The sequence below is a fragment of the Elaeis guineensis genome, chromosome 13, assembly GCF_000442705.2.
Source record: "Elaeis guineensis isolate ETL-2024a chromosome 13, EG11, whole genome shotgun sequence".
NCBI classification, from domain to species: domain Eukaryota; kingdom Viridiplantae; phylum Streptophyta; class Magnoliopsida; order Arecales; family Arecaceae; genus Elaeis; species Elaeis guineensis.
In genome coordinates this window covers 47,109,232-47,136,344 of record NC_026005.2, presented here as the reverse complement: position 1 = coordinate 47,136,344, position 27,113 = coordinate 47,109,232, and the positions used below count along the sequence as shown (strand labels likewise).

At 32.1% G+C, this 27,113-nt stretch overlaps 1 protein-coding gene across 36 annotated transcripts; it reads left to right on the top strand.

The window, feature by feature from the left end:
* LOC105056196 (uncharacterized) lies at positions 1–27,113 on the top strand. Of its 36 annotated transcripts, none has more exons than XM_073247990.1 (11): positions 1–133; positions 501–574; positions 664–721; positions 1,561–1,910; positions 19,004–19,144; positions 19,239–19,805; positions 19,905–19,967; positions 20,075–20,174; positions 20,274–20,584; positions 21,865–22,342; positions 22,528–27,113. In XM_073247990.1, the coding sequence occupies exon 11, from the start codon at positions 25,075–25,077 to the stop codon at positions 25,696–25,698; it is 624 nt and encodes a 207-aa protein (XP_073104091.1). In that variant the 5' UTR covers positions 1–133; positions 501–574; positions 664–721; positions 1,561–1,910; positions 19,004–19,144; positions 19,239–19,805; positions 19,905–19,967; positions 20,075–20,174; positions 20,274–20,584; positions 21,865–22,342; positions 22,528–25,074; the 3' UTR covers positions 25,699–27,113. The 36 variants fall into 36 exon arrangements, with proteins under 36 accessions (XP_073104091.1, XP_073104075.1, XP_073104087.1 ...); XM_073247974.1 differs by having other exon boundaries at positions 664–737; XM_073247986.1 differs by having other exon boundaries at positions 648–737.

Below are 27,113 nucleotides of genomic sequence, written 5' to 3'. Positions count from 1 at the left end.
AAAAAAATAAATCCTACCCCACTTCGACTTTTCCCAAGGCTACACGGCTGTCGCTCATATCCTCTCTTCGAAACCGGAAGGATTTTGTAAAAAATATTAAAAAACCGAAAGAATTTTCGGCGTTGCCACGCAGGTATGTCTCTCTTTCTAAGATTTGTTTCGCTCCCTTCTAACATTCCGTTCTCCCAGTTCTTCATCTCCACAATCCTCTCTACATCAACGCTGCAAAATCCCTAAATCTTCTCTTTCTCTCTGCCTAACTCTTAGCTTGCCCCATTTCCACACGCTGCTCTTCGAGCCCTCAATCTCTACTATTATTTTACCCCCTGTCGAACACTCCAAAGCCCTAACTCTTCTTAGATATCGGATTCAAAAAGTTTCATGCCTACCAGGCTCAGATGGTTCATCGTCATCTCTTTTTACCTCTCGCAAACATCCTTTGTCTTTCGCTGTACTCCATTCCACTTGTTTTTAAGTGTATCCGTCACCTTCAATGGCAGGTCAACCATCACATATGGAATCCTCAATTTGGCCGGCTGATTTAAATTGATTAGGGAGGTATTGAAAAAATAAGGTAAAAATTGGTCTTACATAATTTCTGATAAAATTTTTAGATCTATCTTTTTGATATGATTCATGTGTATCAGACACCTTCAATGGCAGGTCAACCATCACATATGGAATCCTCAAATTTGCTGGCCGATTTAAATTGGTTTGGAAGGTATTGGAAAAATAAGGTAAAAATTAGTCTTCCATAATTTCTGATATAATTTTTAGATCTATGTTTTTGACAGAATGATTGCTATGGGCACCCTGCCACATCCGACTCTTGTTTTATAGAGTTCATTATCTAACTAATATTAAAAAAAATTTATTTATCAAATTAATGTATATTTAAATTTATTTATTAAATTAATATAAATATATAAAATATTATTTTAAATGATATTTTTTTTATAAAAAATATCATTTCAAATGACGGTTGATAGATATATTATTTTTTTTATTTTTTATAGATAAAAAAAATAAAATTATCATTTGAAATGATATTTTTGGAAGCGACCTTTGAAATGATATTTTTAAAATCGAATAATATTTTTAAAATTAAAAAAAATAAAAATAAAAATCATCATTTGTAATGATATTTTGGAATAAATTTTAATTTTAAATAATATTTTTATAATTTTTTAATAATCTAAAAATAAAAAATCAATCTGTATCATTTTCGTACCGATCAGTATCGATGTCGTAACGATTTATATTTAAAATTTAATATTATTTTAAATTTGATAAAATTTATTTAACATGAGTAGATTGTCAAGCAGATGGAACATTGCATTCAATGTTGATCATGTATCAATGAGAATGGCATGAGTTTATAGGTACCAGCTGGATATATTAGTTGATACACATGGACGGATAAATTTAATTTATTTATAAATATTATTTTATAGTATTTATAATTTATTAAAATTTTAGTTTATTATTTTTTTTTAATTTTAATTCTATCAATTTTTATGAGAATCATATACTGATGAGATATTGATTATATTGCTGCAGATGTATACAGTGGACATGACATATAGACTGCTAGGGTGTCATTTATTTTGATATGGAGTGACATCTTTTCGATCATGTCATGCGGTAGTTTAGTCAGATTCAAGACATCTCAAAGCAGTTTGATATCAGTCAGAGACTTCATCGTATTGATCGACGAGGGAGAGTTCGTATTGATTAGCATATCAGATATGCAGAATACATCGTCATTTGAAATGTATGTCGAGATCTCATAGTTCATGGTGATTCTATTTTGAAAGGTCGTTCATATACCAAGGACTACATGTTTTGATTTTTTAGCATTACAGTGTGAGTTATTGGACAACATCGGTATGCAGTTTCAGGATACGATGGTGAGAGTTCTGTTATATCATAAAAATTATATTTTATATTAATATATTTATTTTTAATAATTAAGATTGTAAAATATTTTATGTAATTCTGTTATATTTTTGTTTTATATTTGACAATATATTGTTGATTCTATTTTTATTATGTAGACTGATTTTATATTAGGTCTTATGTTGGATGTTAGTCGTACTTTATCTACGACTGGATTGATGAGGACGAGTAAATTCGAATATTACGTGAGATAAAAAGAACAAATTCGAGAATATTGGTAACAATTGACGTTGATTCAAATAGCTGTGCGTTTTGGCATGGAGCAGTCGATGCGTCAGATATGAGATATACGTCATCACTATATGTTTCACATATGCCATCATCGCATATTCTGGAGATGTCATTATTATATAATGCACAGATACCATTACTTTTTGATCCACAGATAGTAAGGTCTTTTTCTTCCTACATGCTTCAGATGGCATCATCGGATATCAGTTGGCCACATGAGTATGATATTTTTTTCATGTCCATCCGTATATTCAGATGAAGGGTTGACGGGATCACTCAGCCTGCAGATGCTCCGACAGTATCAGTTATTTTTTAGCAGCATGACCAGCAGACCTTCATTGATATGGAGGAGGAGCCATCACAGCAGATACAAAAGCAGGAGTGGTCGTTGAGGACCTTCTTGAGAAGGTCCAAGCGATCACGGGCATCACGACGTCTTTGTGGGACTTAGTATTTTTTAAATTTATACTTAGTATTTTTGAGACTTTTATTATATTATTTTTTATATATTTGATATTTTTATTATATTTTATATTATTAATTATTATTTTTATCAAAAATTATTTTAATTTTAAGTGATCGAATGTTATGTTTTGTGGATATGGATGTAGTCTCATGTGTCTCAGAAGATTAGGAGAGAAAAAATTATGCTAAAAGAGTTATAAAAATTATAATATAAATAATAATAATATGTCGGATAATTTAATTATATTTTTTGAAATATTTAAAAATAAGTTAAATCAGATAAATCAGTTGTTTATGAAAAAAAGATTGCGATAGAATGGTATCTGATATTCACATCTTTTTCTCTGTCTTTATGTTTGTTTTCATTTGCTCTGTCTCTTCATCTTTTTTCATTGAGGGTGTGATATATTTTTACACATATATCGCGAAGCAGATGGTGAGAGCTTATTTCGATGAAAGTTTGAAGCCTGACAATCAGATAATGGACTGCGATAATTTTGATGAAAAAAGCATTTTGAATCATAGTGAGGACGAGAATTTCAATTTGATAAGGGATTATGGGACGATTGTGTCGGATTCTAATCTACTAGGGCTATAGCTAGATGCATGGTATTTCGTATCAACCCAAATTGGTCGGTACGATCCGTATCATATCGTATCGGTGGGAAACTAGTAAGGTTCAAGTCCATTTTTCGGCAAATGAGATGAATCAGATCGCACTGGTATATTACGGTACGGATGCGAACCGCTATGTATGGTGCGCTATGTGCCGGTACAAGTCTGTAAGACACCAGTACGGGGTATGGTGCAGGCACCAACCGCTTGGTGCGGTATGGTTTGGGTTGATATAGGTCAGAACGGTATCGGTACTGGTCGGTACGGGGATAATACGATTTGATTTTTTATTTTTATTTATTTATGAGTTATTTAAAATTAAAATTTATTCAAAAACATCATTACAAATGGTAATTTTTATTTTTATTTTATTTTTTTTTAATTTTGAAAACGTCATTTGAAATGATAATTTTGTAAACGTCATTTTAAGTAATGATTTTGAATTTTTTTTTGATACATGGAGGAGGTGGTGATGGAGATCCCATAAAATATCATTTGAAATGATGTTTTCTATCAAAAAAAATTATTTCAAATAATATTTTATAGATTTATATTAATTTGATAAATAAATTTAAATATATATTAATTTGATAAATAAATTTTTTATTAATATTATTTGAATAATAATTTTTTTTTATATATATATATAGAGAGATTTTTGCCTAAATTAGTTGGTAGTATAATAATAATGATAATAATAATAATAATAAATTAAATATTATAATTAATTAAAGGTGGAGTATGCTGAAATTCTTGTGGATGTTATCCCGTGACCCTGTTGTTACTGCCAGGGGCGGTAAATAAAATCATTTGTGAATTTGTGATTTCAGGCCCAAAGCCCATTTATTTGGATTGGACTGGGTTGGGTCGCATGACATGCGGGGAATGCATGCAAACGGGCTAGGTCGCATGGGACGCGTGAGGACCACTTGTAGGGGTGGAATCAGGGCACACTGGGTTGGGCCTTGCCTTTATTCGATCTCAACTTAAAAAATATTTTCGGACTTCGGATCGAATTTAGGCTTGATTATTTTATAAAAAAGCCAGGTTCGAGCTGGTTCGAATTCATTCGGGCCAACCCAAGATCTTGATTCGTCCAAGTCTAGCCCGAGCCTGCTCCAAAGTAGGAAATCCATTAGCCATTTACTGTTATTTTGGAATAGATCTTTTTTGTTTTTTTTTTTATTTGGTGGAATGAGGAGCCAAGATAAGAACTACAGCCTAAATTTCATGCCTTGCCTATCAATTGAAACCTCTTCTATAAAAAGCTCAAGTTTGAAAGAAAAATGGGGAAACATAAACTTTAAATAGTCATGATGGTGATTTATCACGTCTCGACGGATCTAACATCACACGAGCAGGAGCCCATACATCAAATGAAGAAAGTGTTTTGAGGATTGGTGACTGAATAATTGTCCCATTCAACGACCACCACTTGGTGATGTGCTCTTTGTCAGAAAAAGCAAAGTTCTCATTGAGCCAAATGCTTTCTCTACAAACTAATCATGACCTTTTTGATCCCAAATAAACACTGTACATTATTTCTAAGAATTTTCTTGGTCAAAATGAGAATTACATAGCTTCAACTGGGTTCGGGCTTTGGGTTGAAACTAATGGGCTCTTCGAGCTGACATTTGGGCCCAAGTCTGGGTCAGGCCAAAGATATGTCCGAGCTCGATCCGAATTAAAGCGGACTTTGTATTTAGGCCTAAGCCCGGCGTAAATTCTTTCAAACCGAATCCGAAGCCTGATCCGAAGTTTGTCCAGCCCGATGGGTCTCAAACCGATCTGAGCCCAATTCCAACTCTAACCGCATGTAGTGGTCCTGTGGCGTTGTTATTGTGAGAGGCACTAAATAAAATCATGCGTGATTCTTTGTACATCGGGGGTGGCATAATAAATTTGACGTGGAGCGCACCGCATGTCATGATTGGGCCACGTGGCATATATGTGGAAGACGGGATAGGGTCTCACTCCGTGCTAAAAAAATGGAGGCGTGTCTGTCCTCGATTGTGATGTTCATTCAATGCCCATCACAGTCTACTTTTTCAAATTTTTACGGATAAAAATATCTTTTTTTTTCATGAGAAGATTTTTTTGGCTTATCATGCTCTCACACTTTGTCATTGTAAATGCTGCCCCTCTCTCTCCCACTACCTTGCTTCTTCAGCTTTGCTTTTAAAAATTAAATAGTAAAATAATTATTTTCATAGTATTGTTATAATAATAAATAATAGTAGTATTAAAAATAAATAGTAATATTTTTTTAATTATTATTCACTTGATAAAAATATCACTTTCACATTGCATAATCTCTTTTAGAAAGAGATAAATATTTGAATTTTAAAGTAGAAAAAGAAAAATACTTGTATTTATTTATATGACAATGGACCATTATAATGCTAAATCATATGTTATTTTTTCTTGATTTTTAATAAAATACAAGGACTCCAAAACTATCACAACATTTATTACTTTGGGGTGATGGTTTTGGGGGCAAAGTCCCATTCTCAATCTTATTCTGCTTCTGGATAATGTAGTCTACTAGTTCCACACATTAGAAGAAATCATATTCTCCCTATTTAGTGAATAGGATGGAGGATATCTATCTAGAATATGTGACATGATGCGTGAATGTTCTTTCGTATTCTCATGTAAAGACATCAACTTCCAGTGTTGTACATTATATATAATCAATGTTTACCAACACAAAATGTATATATGACACATATATTGTGGTTCCCTTTTCCATCTCAAGCTAGAACGCATGTTGATTTTTATCGGAAAATCCAAATGAAAAAGGTAGAGGCTTAACATAGGTCGAAACTCGAAACTTATCCATCTGTTATAAAAATACTTACGTAGTGTTTGGTAGTCTTTTTGGTATTTTTGAAATAGGAATATGAATTTTTAGAGAATAGTTATTCACCACATTTATTTTAGATTTCTGTTTGATTGGAAACCTATTATTCTATCGGGAATAAGATGTAATTAATGTAGTATCATTCTCTAATCTAGAATAAAGTGCAATTAATTCTCATTAAATATCTAGAATAGGCTATTCCATGATCCAACATGGAATAACTTATTCAAGGTAGATGGGAATAAGATGTAATTAATACATAATTAACACAGGTTGACCATAATTGGTATTCCTATGGGGCTCGCCATCATTTGAGAAGGTGTTTGGAGAAATAAGATAGAATAAGTCTTTATTCCACTTAGAATAAAGGCAATCAAATACTATCTTACAAAATGAGGGTTTGAATTAAAGGAATTCTCTAAACTATTATAATGATTACATGTGTCATTTCAACGCTGTTGAAGGTTTATTTATGTACTCCAAAATAGGATTCTCTTATTTGTGACTTGGTCCAAAACATGGAAGCCTTTCATTTAGTAGTACCGTTTTGGTGCTATTTCTCTTAGTGGCCATCTTTTATGGGTGTTTATTATTGTGTGGCTACATAGAGCTACCTCTTGAGATTGATGATATTTTTTTTTTTTTACCATATGCACTGCCTACCATATTTTGGTGACTTTAAAGCTCTGGATTATCTTCATCATGAAGGAGCCACTATATCGAATATTTATTGTCTTGCTCTGGAGAATGCAAAATCTAGATCTTGATCTTTGCTCAATTGTCTATGAGAACAAAAGGTCCTACTCATTATCTATAATTATCTACAATTATGCCTTACTTTAGTGTTTTGGAAATTGTATACTCTTTTCTAACAAGAAAGGGTTATTTATTAAATTGTATATATAGGGTTCAACACTCCCTCTTTATTAAACACCCTACAAGAACCAACAGCTTTCTAAGGCTTTTCACATGGAGCATGTCAAAAAAGTATTTGGCATGGTGGAAACACTAGTTTCTAGAGTCCTTTATCGTATTGATGTATTGTAAAATTTTTTTTATCAATTTAATATAGATTTTAACTTATTTATTAGAATAATGCAAACAGAAAATCATTATTTGAAATAGCATTTTTTACGGATAAAATATCATTCCAAATGACGTTTATTTAATCCAGTCACCCAACCTATATGGAATCCTAAAAAAAAATTTGCATGAAAACGTCATTGTGAATGGTATTTTTAAAAATGCTATTGTGAATGGTGCTTTTAAAAATGCCATTCAAAATGACGTTTATGTGTTATATATATAAAAAAAAATCACGTTGATCTCTTCTTCCCGTGCTGCCTCCTTCTCCGACGATGTCCTGCACCGCCTCCTTCTTCTCCGATGACGTCGATCCTTTTCGATAAGCCACCGTGCCCTTTCCTTCCCCCTCTCTTCCCCTCGTCCCCTTCACTCCTCTTCCTCCTCTTCCCCTCTTCCTCTCCCACCCCCCCTGTCAGCCCTCTCTTCTCTCTTCCTCTATCTGACTGGTCGCCCGACACCCACTCCTCTTCCCATCCGACACCCCCCTGCCCCACACCCCTCTTCCTTCTTCTCTGACTCTCTGCCTACAGACTGCCCCCCTCTGTCGGCCCTCTCTTCTCTCTCCCTCTGCTCGGTCGGCTGCCCGTCTGATGCCCCCTCTCTTTTCCATCCGACACCCCCTCTCCCCCACCCCTATTCCTTCACTCTCCCCCTCTTCCTCCCTGACCCCCCCCCGTCGGCCCTCTCTTCTCTCTCACTCTGTCCGGTCGATCGGTCGCTCGAAGCTCCCTCCTCCCCCCATCTAACACCTCCTTGCCCTGCGGCCCTCTTCCTCCTCTCTCTCTCTGCCTATAGACTGTCCCCCTCCCCCACTCCATCGGCCCTCTCTTCTCTCTCCCTCTGTCCGATCGGTCGCTCGTCCGATGCCCCCTCCCCCTCCCATCTGACACCCTCCTTCCCCCCTCGCCCCTCTTCTTTCTCTCTCCCCCTCCCCCTCTTCACCTCTTCCTCCCCTGCCCCCCCCCCACGCACCCCATCGGCCCTCTCTTTTCTCTCCCTATGTCTGATCGGTCAACCGCCCAATGCCCCCTCCTCCCCCATCTGACACCCCTCCCACCCCACGCCCCTCTTCCTCCTCTCGCTTTCTGTCCGCCGACTGCCCCCTCCCCCACCCCCCTAACCTCACGGCTCTATCTCCCAACGTCGCACCCCCATCCCCCCCAACCTCATAGTTCTGTCTCCCGACGTCGTGCCCCTTCTTTTGTATGGGTGAGAGAATTATGTACATTGATCAATTGATTATCCAGTTTGGACAGTTTGAGAATTGCAATAGGAGGTATTTGGTTCATAACTGAAATCAAAATAAAAATGAAAATGGGAATGGCTTGGAATCGGAATGGCCAAATCTCTCGAAGTGTTTGGTTCATGATCGGAATCGAAATTGAAATCAGAATGGAAGATTGAATCCATAGAGGAGAGTAGGGATTGAGTTCTATATAGATTGATCCATTCTCATTCCACTTCGAAATTAGAATGGGACTCCTCCCAACCAAATGGTTAGAATGGGAGTCACCGATTTCGATTCTGATTTCAAACATCCAGTCCCCCCAACCAAACACCCCCTTAATTTTATAGATAATTACGGTAATCAAATGATACACAGAGGATTCAAGAGAAATTTTGGACAGTATTTTTCTTTAGTTCTTCACACATTTTTCATTGTGTGGGGAGAACTAAGAAAAAATACTGTCAAAATTTCTTTTGAATCTTATTGCATATCGTTTGATTATTGTAATTACTTATAGAATTAATGTAATTTCTGAATGGAACAGGACCTATCTTTACTTATTAGTTGATGATAGGATGTATTTATTATATAAATTATTTTATTAAAATAATTATTAATATTAAATATTTTGATTTTAATATTATCATAAAATTTTTTGAGAAAATGATCAATGCTCGGATTCATCTACTATTATATTATGATAGCATAATAGAAAATGATGAAGATGGTGTGCAGTATACTTAGCCTGCAAGCTGGATGGTTAGGCTATTTTGATCATTATCACATTAAAAATTATTGGACTATCTATACAGTGGTATTCCTATAGACAGAGAAAAATATAAAATCAAATTGAGGTAAAATTTTTTTAATTTATCGGGACAGTTAATGCAGAGTAAGTATATCTTAGTTCTAATTAATGATGATGAAGATGTCTAAGAAATATTGATATTTTTATTGAAATTTTCAGAATGCTGATAAATTGAATTATATATTAAAAAGAAAGATGTACCTTTTATTGAAAATACTACTTAAATGATGATACCGAGGTTTGGATATTTTAGTAAGCTTTTTAACCCAAGAGGGCAATACTCTTCGACCTTCTTCACCTTTTATAAGTCCAATGGTGTGAATCGTTGGTATTGAGGCCATGTTTGCAAAACAGCATTCTAATATTATTGGCCTTAGTTGTCCAATTATTCAAAATCCTATAGTGACTTCTCTTACAGTGATTTCTCTTATGGTATTTCTCTTATGTTGGAAGTAGCAGTAAGTGTAGGATACGATACTCAAATGGGGGACAATGATTGGGTTAGTATTGGAATAAATTCCGATAATCAAGGTTTTGAATCAGATGAGAATGAGGTCGATGAAGAAATTACTGTACATTTTAGTGGATTCATGGATTATGCATAGACAGTTACGGCATACATAAATACTTGGAGTGGTGAATTTTATCCATTACCATATAAAGACTATTGGATGTCCACATATATGTTCACATATATTCTTGATCATCATCGTTTGAGATCTAAGCAAAAAGGTAGGCCAAAGTCAATAAGATTGCGAAATGAGATAGATGGTAGGCAAATAAGAAGCAAGAATCATTGTAGCATTTGTAGGGAATAGGGTCATGATCGTCATCGTTGTTCTAGGTTATTTCCACACACATCAACTTCAAGCAGTGGAAGATATTAAAGGCAGTAGATGTATTGCTCTATATATTTTTAGGGTTATATATTATTTTATATATTTTTGATAGTTGAACTATTATGTAATTTATGTCCAAAATTGTGTATTATTCTATCCATTGTTCTATGTATGATTGTAGAGTTATATTTCTCATGAAATAAATTAGTTTCATATTTTTTATGCTCTAATATATTTGGGATATATGTTACTACAAGAAAAAAGAGTATTTTTGTGATAAAATTATTTACGACGTAAATATTTTCATTGCCACCAATAATATTTATGATAAAAAATAAAATTGATCATAAATAATAAAATACTTATGATGAAAATAATTTTTCATCGTAAATAGTTGCATATTAGCAACGAAAAAATTTCATCGTAAATATAAATTATTTGCATCGAATATTTTTATCATAAATAATATATCATTTATTTTAATTTTAAAATTTAAATATTCATGATGAAAATATTTTCATCATTAATAATTTATATATTTATGATAGAAAATATTTTTTTATCGATAATAAGTTTATTCCCAACGTCGTCAATATTTGAAAAAAAATAAAAAATTTAAAAATTATAGATTATTTATAATAAAAATATTATATCATAAATAATTAAGTATTTATGATGAAAAAAATTTTTCATTATAAATACTCTTTACTTACGATGAAAATATTTTCATCGTCAATAGTTAAAAAAATCAAAACTTAAAAAAAATTAAAAATTACTTATTATTTATGATGAAAATTTTTAATGTAAATAATCATTTTTTATGATGATAAAAAATTTTTCATCATAAATACTTGATTATTTATGATGAAACAATTTTTATCGTAAATAGTTAAAAAAATAAAAAATTTTAAAAAATCAAAAATTACTAATTATTTGTGATAAAAATTTTTTATCTCAAATAAAAGTTTTTTATGAGAAAAAAAATTTTAGTTGATTATTATTTACGATAAAAATTTTCATCGTGAATAAATTATTTTTACGATGAAAAAATTTTTTGTTGTAAATATTGGATTATTCACGATGAAATTATTTTCATTGCAAATACTTAAAAAAATAATATTTAAAAAAATCAAAAGTTGCTTATCATTTATGATGAAATTTTTTATCATAAATAATGATTATTTATGATAAAATTTTTATTTTCATCATAAGTATATTTATTTACGATAAAAATATTTTTATTATCAATATGTAAAAAAATTAAAATTTTAAAAAAATTATAAAATTTAAATTTTTGATTTTGTGTAAGATAACTATATCTATTTTTTGTAGCAGCTGTATACATCTTTTGTCCTTTTACATGGTAAGAAGCAAATGTGAGTTGTGATCCAGATCGAATTTTTTGTATGAAAAAATCATATGAAAGTGGATGATATTCGCAGATTAAAATGAATAGATCTTTTTGAATGAAATGAGCTATATATTTATTTGCGACATTAAATTTATCTGTTCATCGCTGTCACTGTTACTAGTGATATCAATGAATCTTTCTGATAGAGTATACTTTAAACTATATGAAAGGAGCTTCATTTCATACAGAAATTATATAGTTAAGCAGCGCATTCTAGCATGGCTTCTACGATCTCGAAAGATACCATGCTTCCTATATCGATCGATGCTCAAATGTATCTCTGTAGGAGTTCTAATCATGAGAAGATAAATAATACGAGCACTCATCTTTCTAGCAATGCAAAGCATAAATATGAGCTTGTACTTTATAATATAACTTGCACTACCCACAGGTCTGATTTGATTATAGTTAATTACTAGACCTTTGATGCTTACATAATTCTTGATGAATTTCTCAAACTCGATCCTTACATACATGCAATATATTAGTTTCTGAATTTCTAACTTTCTGTCCCTATCCTATCCTCAAAATCTCAATCTTGATGGATTTCTCTTGCGATCTTAGAATCACCATGATATTTTCATATTCCGACTTTCGAAATGATGACTCCAAAAAGAAGACAAGCTCCTTGGAGATCGAAGACCTCAAAACTATTGATCTCCCATAATGTCCATTCCATTGCAGAAGTTGAAGAGCTGTTCTTATAACAATTATTAGCAACATAAATTAAATTTTTTATCAAAATTATATTTTTTATGTACATATTTTTTTTGAAAAAAAAAATTTAAAGAAAAAAATCATAAATAAACTATTTATATATATATTTTTTTGTTTAATAAAAAATTAATTTTTTGATGAAATTATTTTGAAAAATTATTTTAGATCAAAAATTTTTTAGATTAAAGAAAATTAATTTTATTTTTCATCATGAATATTTTTTTAATATCATTTTTTATTGTTAAATTTTTTGGATGAAAAATTTTCTTAGTCAAAAAAATTCAAAATTAATTTTTTATAAAATTATTACTAAAAAAATATTTAATTATTAACGATATAAAATAAATTTTTATTGTAAATAGTCTTTAAATTTTTTTATCAAATTTTTTAAAAAAAATATATTTGCGACATAATTATATTTTCATCGGTAATCATATTTTAAAAATATTATTTTAATCAATTTTTATGAATAAAAAATTTGTTACTTAAAAAAAATATTAGCGGTAAAAATTATTTTCATCAAAAAAATTATTTTAAAAATAATTTTTTTAATTTTTTTGAAGGAAAAATTGTTAGAGGGAAAAAAAATTTTGGCGATATTTATTAGTGACGAAAATCAAATTTCTATTGCTAATAAAGTTATTAATGATAAAAATATTTTTTCATCACCAATAATTTATTTTTGGATGAATTTTTTTTAGAGAAAATTTTTTTTAGTGAAAATTTTTTTTTGGTGGTAATTATTGGCAACGAAAATCAAATTTTCGTTGCTAATAAATTTATTAACGATGAAATTTTTTCTCATCGTCAATAATTTTTTTTGGACAAAATGTTTTTAGTAAAAAAATTATTTTGGTGGGAAAATTTTTTTTGACAAAAGTTATTGATGACAAAAATTTTTTTTCATCATTAATAATAGTATTAGCGATGAAAATTTCATCGCTAATAGTTCTGTATTCATTGCACGTCCATTCGAGATCTCTTCGCGTGAAATCCTCTTCCTTTCCCCCTCCCTCTCCCCTCTCCGAGCTCTCCCCTCTTCTCTCTCCAATCAAGATCTCCCTCTCCGAGCTCTCCCCCCTTTCTTCCCATCGGCGAGCGCCTCTCCTCCATCACCGTTGTTGCTGCTGTCTGTGCCCCCAACTATCATTGCCATCCGCACCTCTCCACCGCCATTGCCGTCCGCAAAACCTTCTTCCTTCCCCGCCTCCGATGCCACCATTGCCGTCCGTCGTCCACTAGAGGTAAGGGTACTTCCAATCTTTTTTTTTTGGTTGATTAGGCCACCGAGGGGCGGAGAGGGGGCTATGGGCAGTCGGGGGTGGGGCTGGGGTCAGAGGGTGGCCGGGGGCGACACGGGGGTGGGAAAGGGGCCGTGGGCAACCGAGGGCAACACAGGGCCAGGGAGGGGGTCGGGGGGCGGTCGGGGGCGACACGGGGGTAGGGAGGGGTCCATGGGCGGCCGGGGGCGACACGGGGCTGAGGAGGGCGTCGGTTGGTGGAGATGGGGTCGGGGGGCGGCCGGGGGTGACACGGAGACAGGGAGGGGGCCGTGGGTGGTCGGGGAGGGAGGAAGGGAAGAGAGAAATGATGGAGAAAAAAAATAAAATATTAATCAAATATTTTATTATTTAATTAATAAAATTAAAATCTGGATCACGATCTGAATTGGATTGAGGACCCAGATCCCGATTCGGATTGGGATCCAGATCAGGATCCGAGTTGGGATTCAGGTTGCGGAGGGTTGGAAAGGGCGGCAACATCGCGGGGCGTGGGTCGCGAGGGGTGGGTGACGGCGGCGGCACCGCAGGAGCAGGGGTTACGGGGGCTAAGTCCGGACGGCGCGGGTTGGGTGACGGTGCCAATGTCGTGGGAGTAGGGGCCGTGAGCGATCAAGTCCGGAGCTCATTTAGAGGAAAAATATTTAGAAAAAAAAATATTTAAAAAAATATTTAAAAAAAATAAAAAATTATTTATTATTTTTAAGTAAAAAATATTTTAGAAAAAAATATAAAACCATCGGACCCTTGGGATTAGGTTTCGTGCTATTATTTTGTATTAATATTATTTTGCATGCTCAACTACTTATAGTTTATTTTATATTTATTGCATAAATTTTTTAGTATTACTGTAAAAATTTATAATTTTTTTTTGTTCTACTAGCACAATGTATATTACTTTTGCTTATTATAATTTAATTATTTTATATACTATTTTGTATACTTTTACTTATTATAATTATATTTAGAAAATATTTCTATTTTAGAGAAAATTTTACTAAAATTTTTGATAAAAAAATTTCAATGCAGAGTTACTTTTTTTCAATAAATTAGAAATCCATCTTTGAATGTATGTTTAGAGATGGTAGTTAAATTGTATTGAGCCACAGATTTTTGTTCAAAAGTCGATCTTGATCGAGATCGACTCTTGAATATCTTGTATTCGAGCTTTTTAAAAAAATAATAATCTTATTATTGTTAATAGTTGATATTTTATTTCATTATGTGATACTCAGCAGTTATCTATCTACTGTTCTTCAGGTATATGGTGGATATGGTGCATAGGTACCATATTCACATCGTATATTTGAAGAACGATGAGAAGATGCTGTCAAAATTTTTACAATAATAAAAAAATATTGACTAATAATAATAATAAAATTATTATTTTTCTGAAAGGGATAGGGCCACACCTGTTAGTAATGATTTGAAATGAATAGGATTATGCATTTTTGCTTCATTAAATTAGTGAAAGGAGATTTTATGTGTTACTGTTTAGTCTGTGTTCTTTAATGCATGCTATTTTATATAAAATGATCTGTGTCTGGATCTGGATCGAGATTTGGTCCAAAATTTGGATCGAGATTTGATCCGAAATTCAGATCGGGATCCGGTTCGGATGAATACCACTGAAATTTTTTTTATTATTAATGGTTTTCATGTTTATTGTTAGATGGATATCAACAAAAATTGGATGAATGCTAGAAGTATTTTTTTGCTTAAATATCGAAAAGATATTCGAGATTTTATTGACTTTGTACGGCATAAGACTGACAGTGTTAGTCGAATAAAGTGTCCATGCAAGAAATATGTCAATATGGTATATCGTCATATAACACTTGTTGAAAAGCATTTGCTATATTATGGTATAGATAAGAAGTATACTTGCTGGATATGGTATGGAGAGGATGATCCGAATGAAGTTGTGCGCGACGATGGCAATACTAAAGATGATAGTGATGCTGCTGAACTTGTCGAGTATGGTGGTATAGGAGAACTATTGGATTATTTACATCATGGTGTTTGTTCAAATGTACATATGAGTACTAGTGCATCTAAAGGCAATTATGATCATGAACACAATATTCAGCTTGAGGTAGAAGGGACTTCTGAATAGTTTGTAAAGCTTGTAAGGGATACACGAGAGCCACTCTATCCAAATTGTGTAAAATTTTTTAAGTTAGAGTTTTTGATAAAATTGTTTCATATTAAAACTGTAAATCGATGGAGTCAGAAGTCATTTGATCAAAATTTGACATTGATTAAAGCAGCTCTTTTCGATGGAGAGAGACTTCTGAAATCGTATTCTGAAGCAAAAATATACATGCGAAAATTGAGACTTGGTTATATTCCTATACATACCTATAAAAATGACTGTATATTATTTTATAAGGATAACGAACATGCAACTGAATGTTCGAAATATAGTGAGCCTAGATACAAAATCGATAATAGTAAAAGAAAGAAGATACTTCAAAAGATTTTGAGATATTTTTCATTGATTTCAAGACTTCAAAGGCTGTATATGTCAACAAAGATAGTAAAAGAAATAAGATGACATCATGAGCAGCGGATTCCAAAGGAGAACATACTTAGCCATCCGGCCAATTCTGTAGTGTGAAAAGATTTCGATACAAAGCATTCGCACTTTGCGAGTGATCCATGCAATATCTGACTTGGTCTAGGAACAGATGGATTTAATCTCTTTGACAATTTGAGTACTTCCTACAGCATATGGTCTGTGATGCTAGTTGTATATAATGTGTCACCTTGAAAGTGCATGAAAGAATCATTTATTTTTATGTTACTGTTGATTTCGGATCCAAAAGTACCAGGTAATAAAATTGATGTATATCTATGATCGTTAATCGATGATCTGAAGGAGCTATAGGAAAAAAGAATACAGACATATGATTCTGTGAGTCGAAGAAATTTTAAGTTGCATGCTTCGATTTTATGGACTATAAATAATTTTTCTGCATATGAAAATTTATCTGGGTGGAGCACCAAAGGATATCTGACATGTCCAATATACAACAAGGATGCATCCTCCTTACATTTAAAGCATGGATGAAAAATATGCTTCATAGATTATCGATGGTTTCTACCTGATAATCATTCTTAGAGGACCCATTACAACCAATACTTTGATGGTAAGTCTAACTGACATCCGCCACCTAAAGAATTAAGTGGAGCAGAAGTTTTAGAACAACTTGAAGTCATTGAAAATGTCCAATTTGAAAAAACATCGAGTACTCACAAGCAGAAGCGTACTGAAGTTGAGTTGAATTGGACGAAACGAAGTGTTTTTTCGAACTACCATATTGGAAGCAGTTACTATTTCATCATAATTTGGATATAATGTATATTGAGAAGAATATTTTTGAAAATATCATCGGTACTGTATTGAAAATCTCAAAACAAATAAAAGATAGTATAAAAGCTCATCTTGATTTGTAAAAAATAGAAATCCAATTGGAGTTGCATTTAGTTCGTCGAGATGGTAGATTTTTTATACCACCTGCATATTATTCGCTATTTGGCAAGAAAAAGAAGAGTTTCTGTGGATGGTTCAAAATCGTAAAATTTTCTGACGCATACGTTTCAAACGTATCGTGGTGTGTTGGGAACAACGATGGCAATATCTCTGGCATGAAAAGTTATGACTCCCATGTGATAATGCAACGCTTCCTGTGGTCATGCATTGCTATTTGGGTGGTGATGTTCAAACTGCATAGATTGAGTTGGGAGTGTTCTTCTAAGAACTGTATTACCGAAAATTGAAGATTACCTTACTTGAGAAGTTTGAGAAGGATATCGTACTCATTCTTTGTAAGATAGATAAAATTTTTTCACCATCATTTTTTGATACTATTGTGCATCTGACAATTCATTTTTCAAAGAAAGCTCTTTTGATCGGATCGGTACATTATCGATGGATGTATCCTATTGAAAGGTAAAAAAATTATACGTACTTTGTCATATCAGTTATAAGATGTAAATACATTTCTAAAATTTAACTTTATTTTTATTTACAGATTCTTGTATATCCTAAAAAATATATATGCGTAATAAAGTACGGCCTGAAGGATCTATAGCGGAAGCATACGTAGCTACGGAGTGTGTCACATTTTACTCGATGTATCTTGACGATATCGAAATAAAATTTAATCGTACAGATCGTAATGCAGATCATGAATGAGGTGACAATGAATCGATGCTATCTATATTTAAACAAACAGTTCGACCCATTGATGGAAGGAGATGAATTTATGGACGTGAATGAGCTATTCAAGGCACACTTCTACGTTTTAAATAATTATGAAAAAATTAAAGATTTCATTGAGTAAGTATCATCTTAGCATACTATTTAATATTCTAAGTAATTTTTTCATATCTATGAAAAATTAAAAATCATGACTTGTTGTAGTGAGCACAAAAGTATACTATATAGAGAGAATAATACGGATGCTGATGATCGACATAGAAAAAAATTTATAAAATAATTTGACGATCTTGTAAGTTACACTAGTAATATATTATTTTAATAATTATAAAAATAATTATTTAAATCAACATAATTTTTTATGTTATAGTGTAGATGAAATATAAGTATTTCAATAAAAAAGAAGGTGCGATCGATGATTTGTATGATTTAGCATATGGTCCGGATTGAAAGGTTAACTACTACGCATCCTGTATCATTGGAGGAATGAGATTTCACACTAGAGAGCTTGAGATATAATGATGGATCCAGAATAGTAGGATTACTACGATAGGATATGAAGGAGAAGAAGTGATTGAATATTATGGTGTACTGATAGATATCACAGAACTGAAGTATGGATCTAGTAATTCTGTATTCTTATTTCAGTATAAATAGTGAGATATTAGCAATAAAAAGATCGGTATTCATATCGATCTATACTTTATCAATATAAATTTTGTACGAACATAGTATCAAAATGAGCCATATATATTAGCAATTCAAGCGAAACAAGTAATATATTTGAAAGATCTAAAGTATCGAGGTAATTGGCATGTCGTATAAAAAATAACATCCAGAGGTGTATATGACATACCAATTCAATTAAAGATGGATGAAAATTTGGATTTATATGAAGAGAAAATTTTTCAAGAGGAAGAACAAATATTAGCCGAACTTCTTGTTGATGAAGAACTTGTAACAGCTCCTTTGAATAGGGCTAATTTGCCGTCCAACAAAGTTGAAGCTGATTTTATATTTAATCTTGATGAGTCAGAGAGTAACGATCAGTTCATAAATGATGATAAGATAGAAGACGACACATATATCGATTATTGTGATTCGGAGGAGGATCTATACATCGAGGAAGATACGAATATTGATGAGTAGATCTATATTCTTTGTTCAATCTTCTCTTGCAATAATGGCATGCTATATAATTCTATTCATTAGAATGTAATTTATTTATCGTTATCATTGTTTAATATTATATTCATTTATATGTCAAGAATTACAGGTATGGCATCAGGAGACAGACGACGATGTTTGCATTTGCGTTCGCAGTTTATTCCGAAGGCTGAGGCGCCTTCACCGATTTTCACTACCACACCAGCTCCATTGCCAGAGGGTCTTGCACTGACGGGTCTGAGTGAGGCAGGTCTGAGTGGTATTATTATATTTTTTATATAATAAAATTTAATTTTTTTATTTGGATAGCTATCATACTAATGATTTATTTATTGTTGTTTCAGACCAGTCTCCATCAGCGGTGAGACGAGGACGAGATCCATCGAAGAACCTCGCTCTAGAGTGTTAGAGATGTGGATCTCGTTTTAGAGCATTGAAGATGCGAGCACCAAGGACAGCATCTCCGTATTGAGATACCATTCGACTACACCAGACCCATTAGGGCATGGTGCGAGCCATGACAGATCGAGCTGGACATCACATGTCGTAGCTATGCCCCCGTGATGCTTTTTGATTGGCATCACGTTGTACTGGCTCAAAGAGTTTTTCTACACCCAGTTACAGATAAAGTAAATTATACTGTGAATATTTAATTAGCATGATATTTTTTTAATATTTGTTATTGGCAGGGTATATTTGATATTATTGATTTTGAAGAGGATTGCGTGTGACGAGCCGTGGATGCTCAGTTATCTTTGCATTTCAAAGAATATTGCCACCGCATCCATCAGCATCGGTACCATGTGATGCAGGATCATAGGGTGGAGGCAGCGCAATAGCAGCCCTATGACAGCATCATTATAGATGATTGGGTTCTCATATGCCAGCACTACGAGGATCCGACATATCAGGTTATACATCCAAATTTTTTTTTTTAGAGTTTAATGATTGAATCATTTATTTTTAAATTCAGTTTGTTATCTACTAATTTGACTGCTAATTGTACAAAGATAATATGTCCAGAACGCCACGAATCGGATGAGACAAACCGTATCGCATTGTGGGTGTTCAAGGTTGTTCGCTCGTCATATGGAACAAATAATAAGTAATTTTTAATTAGTATATTTTAACTCTCTAACTATTTAAAAAAATTTTAATTAATTATTCTCAAATTACAAAGAGATGCAGAAAGTGGCGAGCTTCCTAGTAGGATTGATATCTACCAACAGATCCACCAGCGATGGTCATGAGAGTGGACGACGGGGAGCCAGGAGTTCTTTGTAAGTTTTTATAATTATTTTTTTCATTCATAATTTGATTTTCAGTATGAAATTAAAATAACTATAACTTTATTTTTAAAACCGTATGATAAACATCAGATCCCAGCTTACCCTTAAGGGCTCGATCGCACCCACAAATGACGAGATCTGCGATCAGGTTCTTGGTACGAGATCCTATTATATTAGAGATCTAGGGTATGGGATCAGTGCTCCTTCATCCTCATGGTCATCCAGAGCTGACATCAATATTGGCTGTGATGCTCGGCTGGCAAAGGTGCAGAGGCAGACTGAGTAGCGAGCTAATGAGTTGATTGCACGCAACGACGAGTACCAGTAGCTCCAGATCCAGATGATAGAGCAGATAGCACAGATGGAGCAAATGATGCAGCTGATGAGGCAGCAGCAGACCGGTCCGAGTTCTTTCCACTGCTCTCATTCTCCAGTTCATTCTTCTTCTGTAGATGTCGACACTTGATGGTTTATTTTATTTTAATTTTACACCTTTAATTTATAAAAAATATTATAAATATAAATTAAATATATATATTCATAAATTATTTTTAAAAAAATATGTATAAATTATTAGTGATGAAATTATTTTTGATGAAATATTGATTGCCAAAAATTATATTAGCAAGGAAAAAGTGGTCGTAAATAAATTTTTTAACCAATTTAAAAATATCAAAATTTTATATTAAATTAATAGTAATAAAAATATTTTCATCATAAATAATTAAAAATTTATTAGCGATGAAAATTTATGTCAAAAATTATAATATTTACGACGTAAAATGTACATTGCTAATATTTTTTAAATTTAATTTTTATAAAAATTATTAATTAAATTAATAGTGATGAAAATATTTTTATCGTAAATAATTGATAATTTATTAGTGACGAAAATATGCATCGAAAATTATCATATTTATGACGAAAATTTTACATCGCTAATATTTTTTAAATTTAATTTTCATAAAAATTTTTAACTAAATTAATAATATTAAAAATATTTTTATCATAAATAATTGATATTTATTAGCAACAAAAATATATGTCAAAAATTATCATATTTACGATGAAATATTTATGTTGCTAATATTTTTTTTAAATTTAATTTTTATAAAAATTTTTAATTAAATTAATAGCGATAAAAATATTTTCATTGCAAGTAATTGATAATTTATTAGCAATAAAAAATTTACATTGAAAATTATCATATTTGCGATGAAAAATTTACATCATTAATATTTTTTTGATTTTTATAATTTTTTTTAATTAAATTAATAGTGATGAATATAATTTATCGTAAATAATTATTTTTTTATTAGTGACGTAATATTTTATCGTAAATTATCTTTTTTTATGAATAAAATTTTTCATCGTAAATAATTTTCGAAAAAAAAATTTAACGATGAAAATTTTTTGTCGGTAATATCAATTATTAGCGATGAAAAATTTTTTTTATCGTAAAAAATTATCAACGACGTCATTATTTACGATTAAATATTAGCGACGATAATTTTATCGCTAATAATCATTAACGATGAAAATCGATTGTTAGCGATGAATTTTTTTCGCCACTAATATCCTATTCTATTGTAGTGTGTTATTGTTTTGAAGTCAGTAGTATGTCATGATTTACGAGAAATGGTATCCGGATCTTCGAGATCATAGTATTCTTATATTGCAGGAGATCCATCGCTCATAGACCATCTTAGATGGTAATGTAAGTATTCTATTCCTAATCTTACTATTTATATTTTTATAAAATGAATATTGTTTGAGAAATATACGTTATCTAATTATTCTATCTTATTGCAAGAACTCAAATACCTCTGATTAAGATGAGCCGATGCTGACATATGGAGGATGGAGGACTCAAACACCTTTCAGATTGTGTGATATGGCAGTTTGGTCGGATTCAGGACATCCTAGAGCAGTTTGATATCAGTCAGCAATTTCATCATATTGATCGATAAGGAAGAGTTCATATTGATTGGCGTATCAGACATGCAAAATATATCACCATTTAGAATGCATGGCGAGATCATATAGTTCATGATAATGACATATTGAAAGGTCATCTATATATCGATGACTACATTGCTTGATTTCTTAGCATTATAGAATCGATCATTGGACACCTTCGGTAGTTTCAGGATATGAGGGTGAGAGTTCTACTGTACGCATGTTAGTAAGGCCTTAAAAATTATGTCTTATGTCAATATAATATTGAATTTTGATTCATTAAGTCTTTATTTTACTTCTCATCGTTAATGCAAAATATTTTATATAATTACATTATATCTTTGTTTTATGATCTATAATGTATTGTTATTTTTTTGTTATGTAGATAGATCGTTTGTTCGGTCTTATGTTGGACACTCATCATGTTCTATCTACGATTGATAAGGACAAGCGGATTCAAATACTACAAGAGATGGACAGATCATGTTTAAGGATATTGATGGCGATTGGAGCATTCTATGCGTCAGATATGAGATATACACTGTCACCACATATTTTAGATATGCCATCACCATATATTTCGTAGATGTCATCGCCACATGCTGCACATATGCCATCACTTTTTGATTCATAGATGTTAGAACTTTTATTTTCCTACATGCCCCAGATAACAGCATCGGATCCGAGTTGGCATCATGAGTCTTCATCTGAGTGGTCTGATCTTTTTGTTACAAGCTCATCATTGGATCCAGATGAGAGATCAAGAGGGTCAACTCGTAGATACTGCAGCAGCACCTGTTATTCCTAATATGCATGCTCAGAAGACGTCTATTGATATAAGAGAGGGACCATCACAAGTGACACAGAAGCAGGAACGACAGTTGAGAACCTTCTTGAGAAGGTCCAAATGGTCACGGACACTATGACGTCCTTGTGAGACTTAGTATTTTTTAGATTTATAGTACTATAGAATTTTTTTTATAAATGTTATATTTTTGTTCTATCTTATATTATTAATTATTATTTTCATCAGAATTTTAGATATTTTGCTTGTTTAATTTCAAGTGTTAGGATGCTATATGGTTTGTCATGATTTTCAGATGCATCTCGAAAAGTTGGGGAACGAAATGTCACTTTAAAATAGCTATCTAAATTAGTTTAAAAAAAATATCATGCACCAAAAAAATACAAATAATAATGATAAAATATATCATGCATCCAAAAAAATTAGTTTAAAAAATATAAATAAAATATATTATGCACCGAAGGTTAAGGTGGAGGAAAGAAAAAAAAATTATTTTAAAAATATCATTTGGAATGATATTTTTAAAAACTTAAAAACATCATCCGAAATGGCGCTTTCAAAAGTGCCATCCGGAATAGTGTTTTTTGGTTTTTCTTTTTTTTGGTGGGATTCTACGTAGACTTGGGGGGTTGGTGATTGGATCAAAGAAACGTCGTTTGGAATGATATTTTTTCAAAAAAAAATTATTTTAAATAATATTTTTTAATTTTTATATTATTTCAATAAATAAATTAAAATTTATATTAAATGGAATAAAAAAATTAATAAAAAAATCAGTACGGTAAAAGACTCCTAGTTCCTATTCTTCATCTATCAAGAAAAGACAAGCAAGCCCAAGTGGATAAGAAAGAAAGTGATAATCCTAAATGAATTCTTATAAGGATATCTTAACCTATTGGCATTTTGATTACTGAGATAAATTCACACTGTACTGAAATAATATGGTACGTTATCCAAACCAAGCAAAGTTTGCTTTCAAGTGTTGAGGTATAAGCTGGAAAGATGGTTGGGCACAATTTTTTTTTAGATGGATACGGTGGAGCACAATTTCAATATTAAGGAAAATATATTTAGAAAAAAATTAAGCAGACAATTGAAGGAGTTGAAAATATGCTGACTGCTGACTTAACTTGGCAACTCAGAGCATATAGTGATTTCTATAAGAGCAAAAACATGTAAGCAATTTATATATTTACATTAAAGCAATAGATTGTTAACGAAATAGATAAACAGAAAGAGAAGTGTCATGTTTCATCCCAGTAGTACAAGCGAGTATGTGATAAATGGATGCCGCATCTCTGCATAAGATCCGTAAGGCATGCTAGGCCTAAGAAAAACTATATATATATAATCGGTGCAGGTAACTAAGGTATTGAGCATTCTTAAAATGGTTTTCAAACTTGATCTATGTAAATTTCTCGTCATTTTATTACAAAAAAACAGGTTCCTATTCCTCTTTTCTTAAGGACCAAAATTTCATTTGCATTAAATGTTGGCATCTGAAAAGGCTAAAAGAAACAAAAGTGAGTTACAAGGTCCGGTAAATCATTTTTATCTCTAAATTTAAAAGCTATACCATGCAATGTAGTTATCTCCATATGTAGCTAAAAAATATTCAAATGCTCATAAATTAATATTGGAACAAAATGTTAGTTCATCTACATGAATCATGCATATAGCTATCAACATTTATGCAGATATACGTTGTTGATGATGGCTAACAAGCAGGTGAAATTCAATTTTTTTTTCTTTTCAACTTGTTTAGGTAATATTTTAAATGGTAATAATCAAAAAAAATAAAAAAATTTAGGAGGTGTTTGGTTCGTAATCAAAATCGAAATCGCAATGGGAATAGAACGAAATCGGAATGGTCAAATCATCCAAAGTGTTTGGTTTGTGATCGAAATCGGAATCGAAATGTATGATTCTCATTGGTATTGTTTGATTCATATAAAAATAGAAATCGGAGTCAACTCAAATTTTATTTTTATTCTTAACTAAAAATTATTAAAATTAATTATTTTAAATATTAATATTAAATAAAAATTAAATATAATAATAATATCTTTAATTTTTTAAAATTAAATAGATGAATTGAACAGTTGAGCTAGTTTTCAATTATGAAAGATGGACCAACCCTCCCAAACTAGCTCCAAGCTGCGCCCTTTGTCCGCGGTCAATGGACCCAAATCAACCCTCAATCCCACCTATACGGTGGCTTGGATAGATCCCGCCCACAAGCTTCACACCCGCCTCGACGCTGTCGGCCACATTGAACCCATCTGGAATGACAAGTTCGTCTTCTCCCTCGACGATGCCATCCTCCACTCCGACACCACCACTGTCACCATCAACATCTTCACCGCCCGACCTCGCTTCCTTTCGGGCTCCAACACCCTCATCGGTACTGCCCGCGCCCTCCTCTCCGCCCTCTATCCCTCCACCACCACTCGATTCATCACCGTCCAAGTCCACCGCCCCCAGTCCCTCTGCCCCCAGGGCATCCTCAACCTCGATGTCTCCCTCCTCGATGCATACGTCCGCTCCTTTCCCATCTTCATCGAGCTTGCCTCCAATGGCACCTCCTCCATCGTCATCTGCAACAACATGCCCAAGAACAAGAAAGCACGACCCTTCGTCAATCAAGACGGGGCTGCAGTCCAGTCCAAGCTTGATCAGTGGCGGTTCGAGCTATCGCCAATTTCCGACGAAGCGGATGGCTCTCGAGGCCAAGCTCAGCTTCTCAAATGAGTTTTGTTATATCATCTGGAGTTATTATTTTTTTTACATTTATTGTCTCTAATTTTTAATTATTTATTCATTTTTTTCAGTTAAAAACTCAAATGTTGTTTGTTTATTAATATTTGTAGTCCACCAATAATACATATTAACTTCTATTTAATAGATGCATGATGCTTCCTCATATATAAGATGTGAAATTGTTCTTTCTTATTCATCATTGTATCTAAACAATTACAAATAGGACAACAATATTTGAAAATTTTATTTTCGAACATCCAGCCCAGCGCACAATGTGCGAGTCTTCGACTAGTTTTATATCATTTGTCACATTTACTTTTATATATTATTTTTAATTTTTTTAAATAATATATATTTAATTTTGAAATGATATAATCATATATTTCTAATTAGAGCAAAAAAGGAGTCATGGGTATAGCCAGAAATCAAGAAGATTGCTGTAAATATATATAGAAGTAAACCTTATGTTTTATTCTTTGTAAGGCTAAATTTCTTGTATAATATTTTTTATTTTATTGAGGTTGTTGTTGTTGGGTATGAATTGTTTTCTTGAAAAATATATTTTGAGAGGGAAACTATAATATGATACTAAAAGATGGCACACTGCTAATATTGGGTTTGATATATATGGCAAAGAGAGAGAAGTGTATATCAAAAAAAGAATATAATTTTGATAGTTATTTTTAATTTTAATTTAAATAAATATTAATTTTTAGTATAAATAACATCATATTTGATTTATTTTTATATATTTTTTTATTTTTGAGTATTGGGGGTGAGAATTTAGAAGACACAAGGAAGTTAATAATAAAGATAATATTATTTTTAAAATGATTAATTTATTATAATTATTTTAATTTTTATATTTATTCTATTTAGGATATTTATTTAGATCTTGCTCAATATTCAAAGACGCCGAATGCACATGGTGTAATATTGATTGAATATGAGATAGAGAATAGTATAGATCATTATAAAATAAAATAAAGAATATGTAGAAAAAAAATGGGGGAGAGAGGATATGCCAAAGTTAAACATGATCCAATTGGCGTACCAATTATCCGGCCAATTTCTGCTGATAAGTGAAATATTTATTTTTTTTTATTTTAATATATTATAATTTTTCAGATGAAAACTAACTTTGATGGCTTTGGACCTTTTTTTTCTTCAGCTACTATAAAGTTTCAACTACAATGTATTTTTTGTTTTTGATTCAAGAAGCGTTACTACATCAATCAATGTATTCAGAAAAGGTAATCAATATATTTATAAAATTTTTATTGTTATCTCATATTTTTATATCTTCAATATATAGCTCTTACGGTACCAAGGGTTTTTTTTTTTTTCACCGTCTATTTCCGCAAGCTATACCATATCATAGTTGTTTTAGTTGACATGGTGTCTTA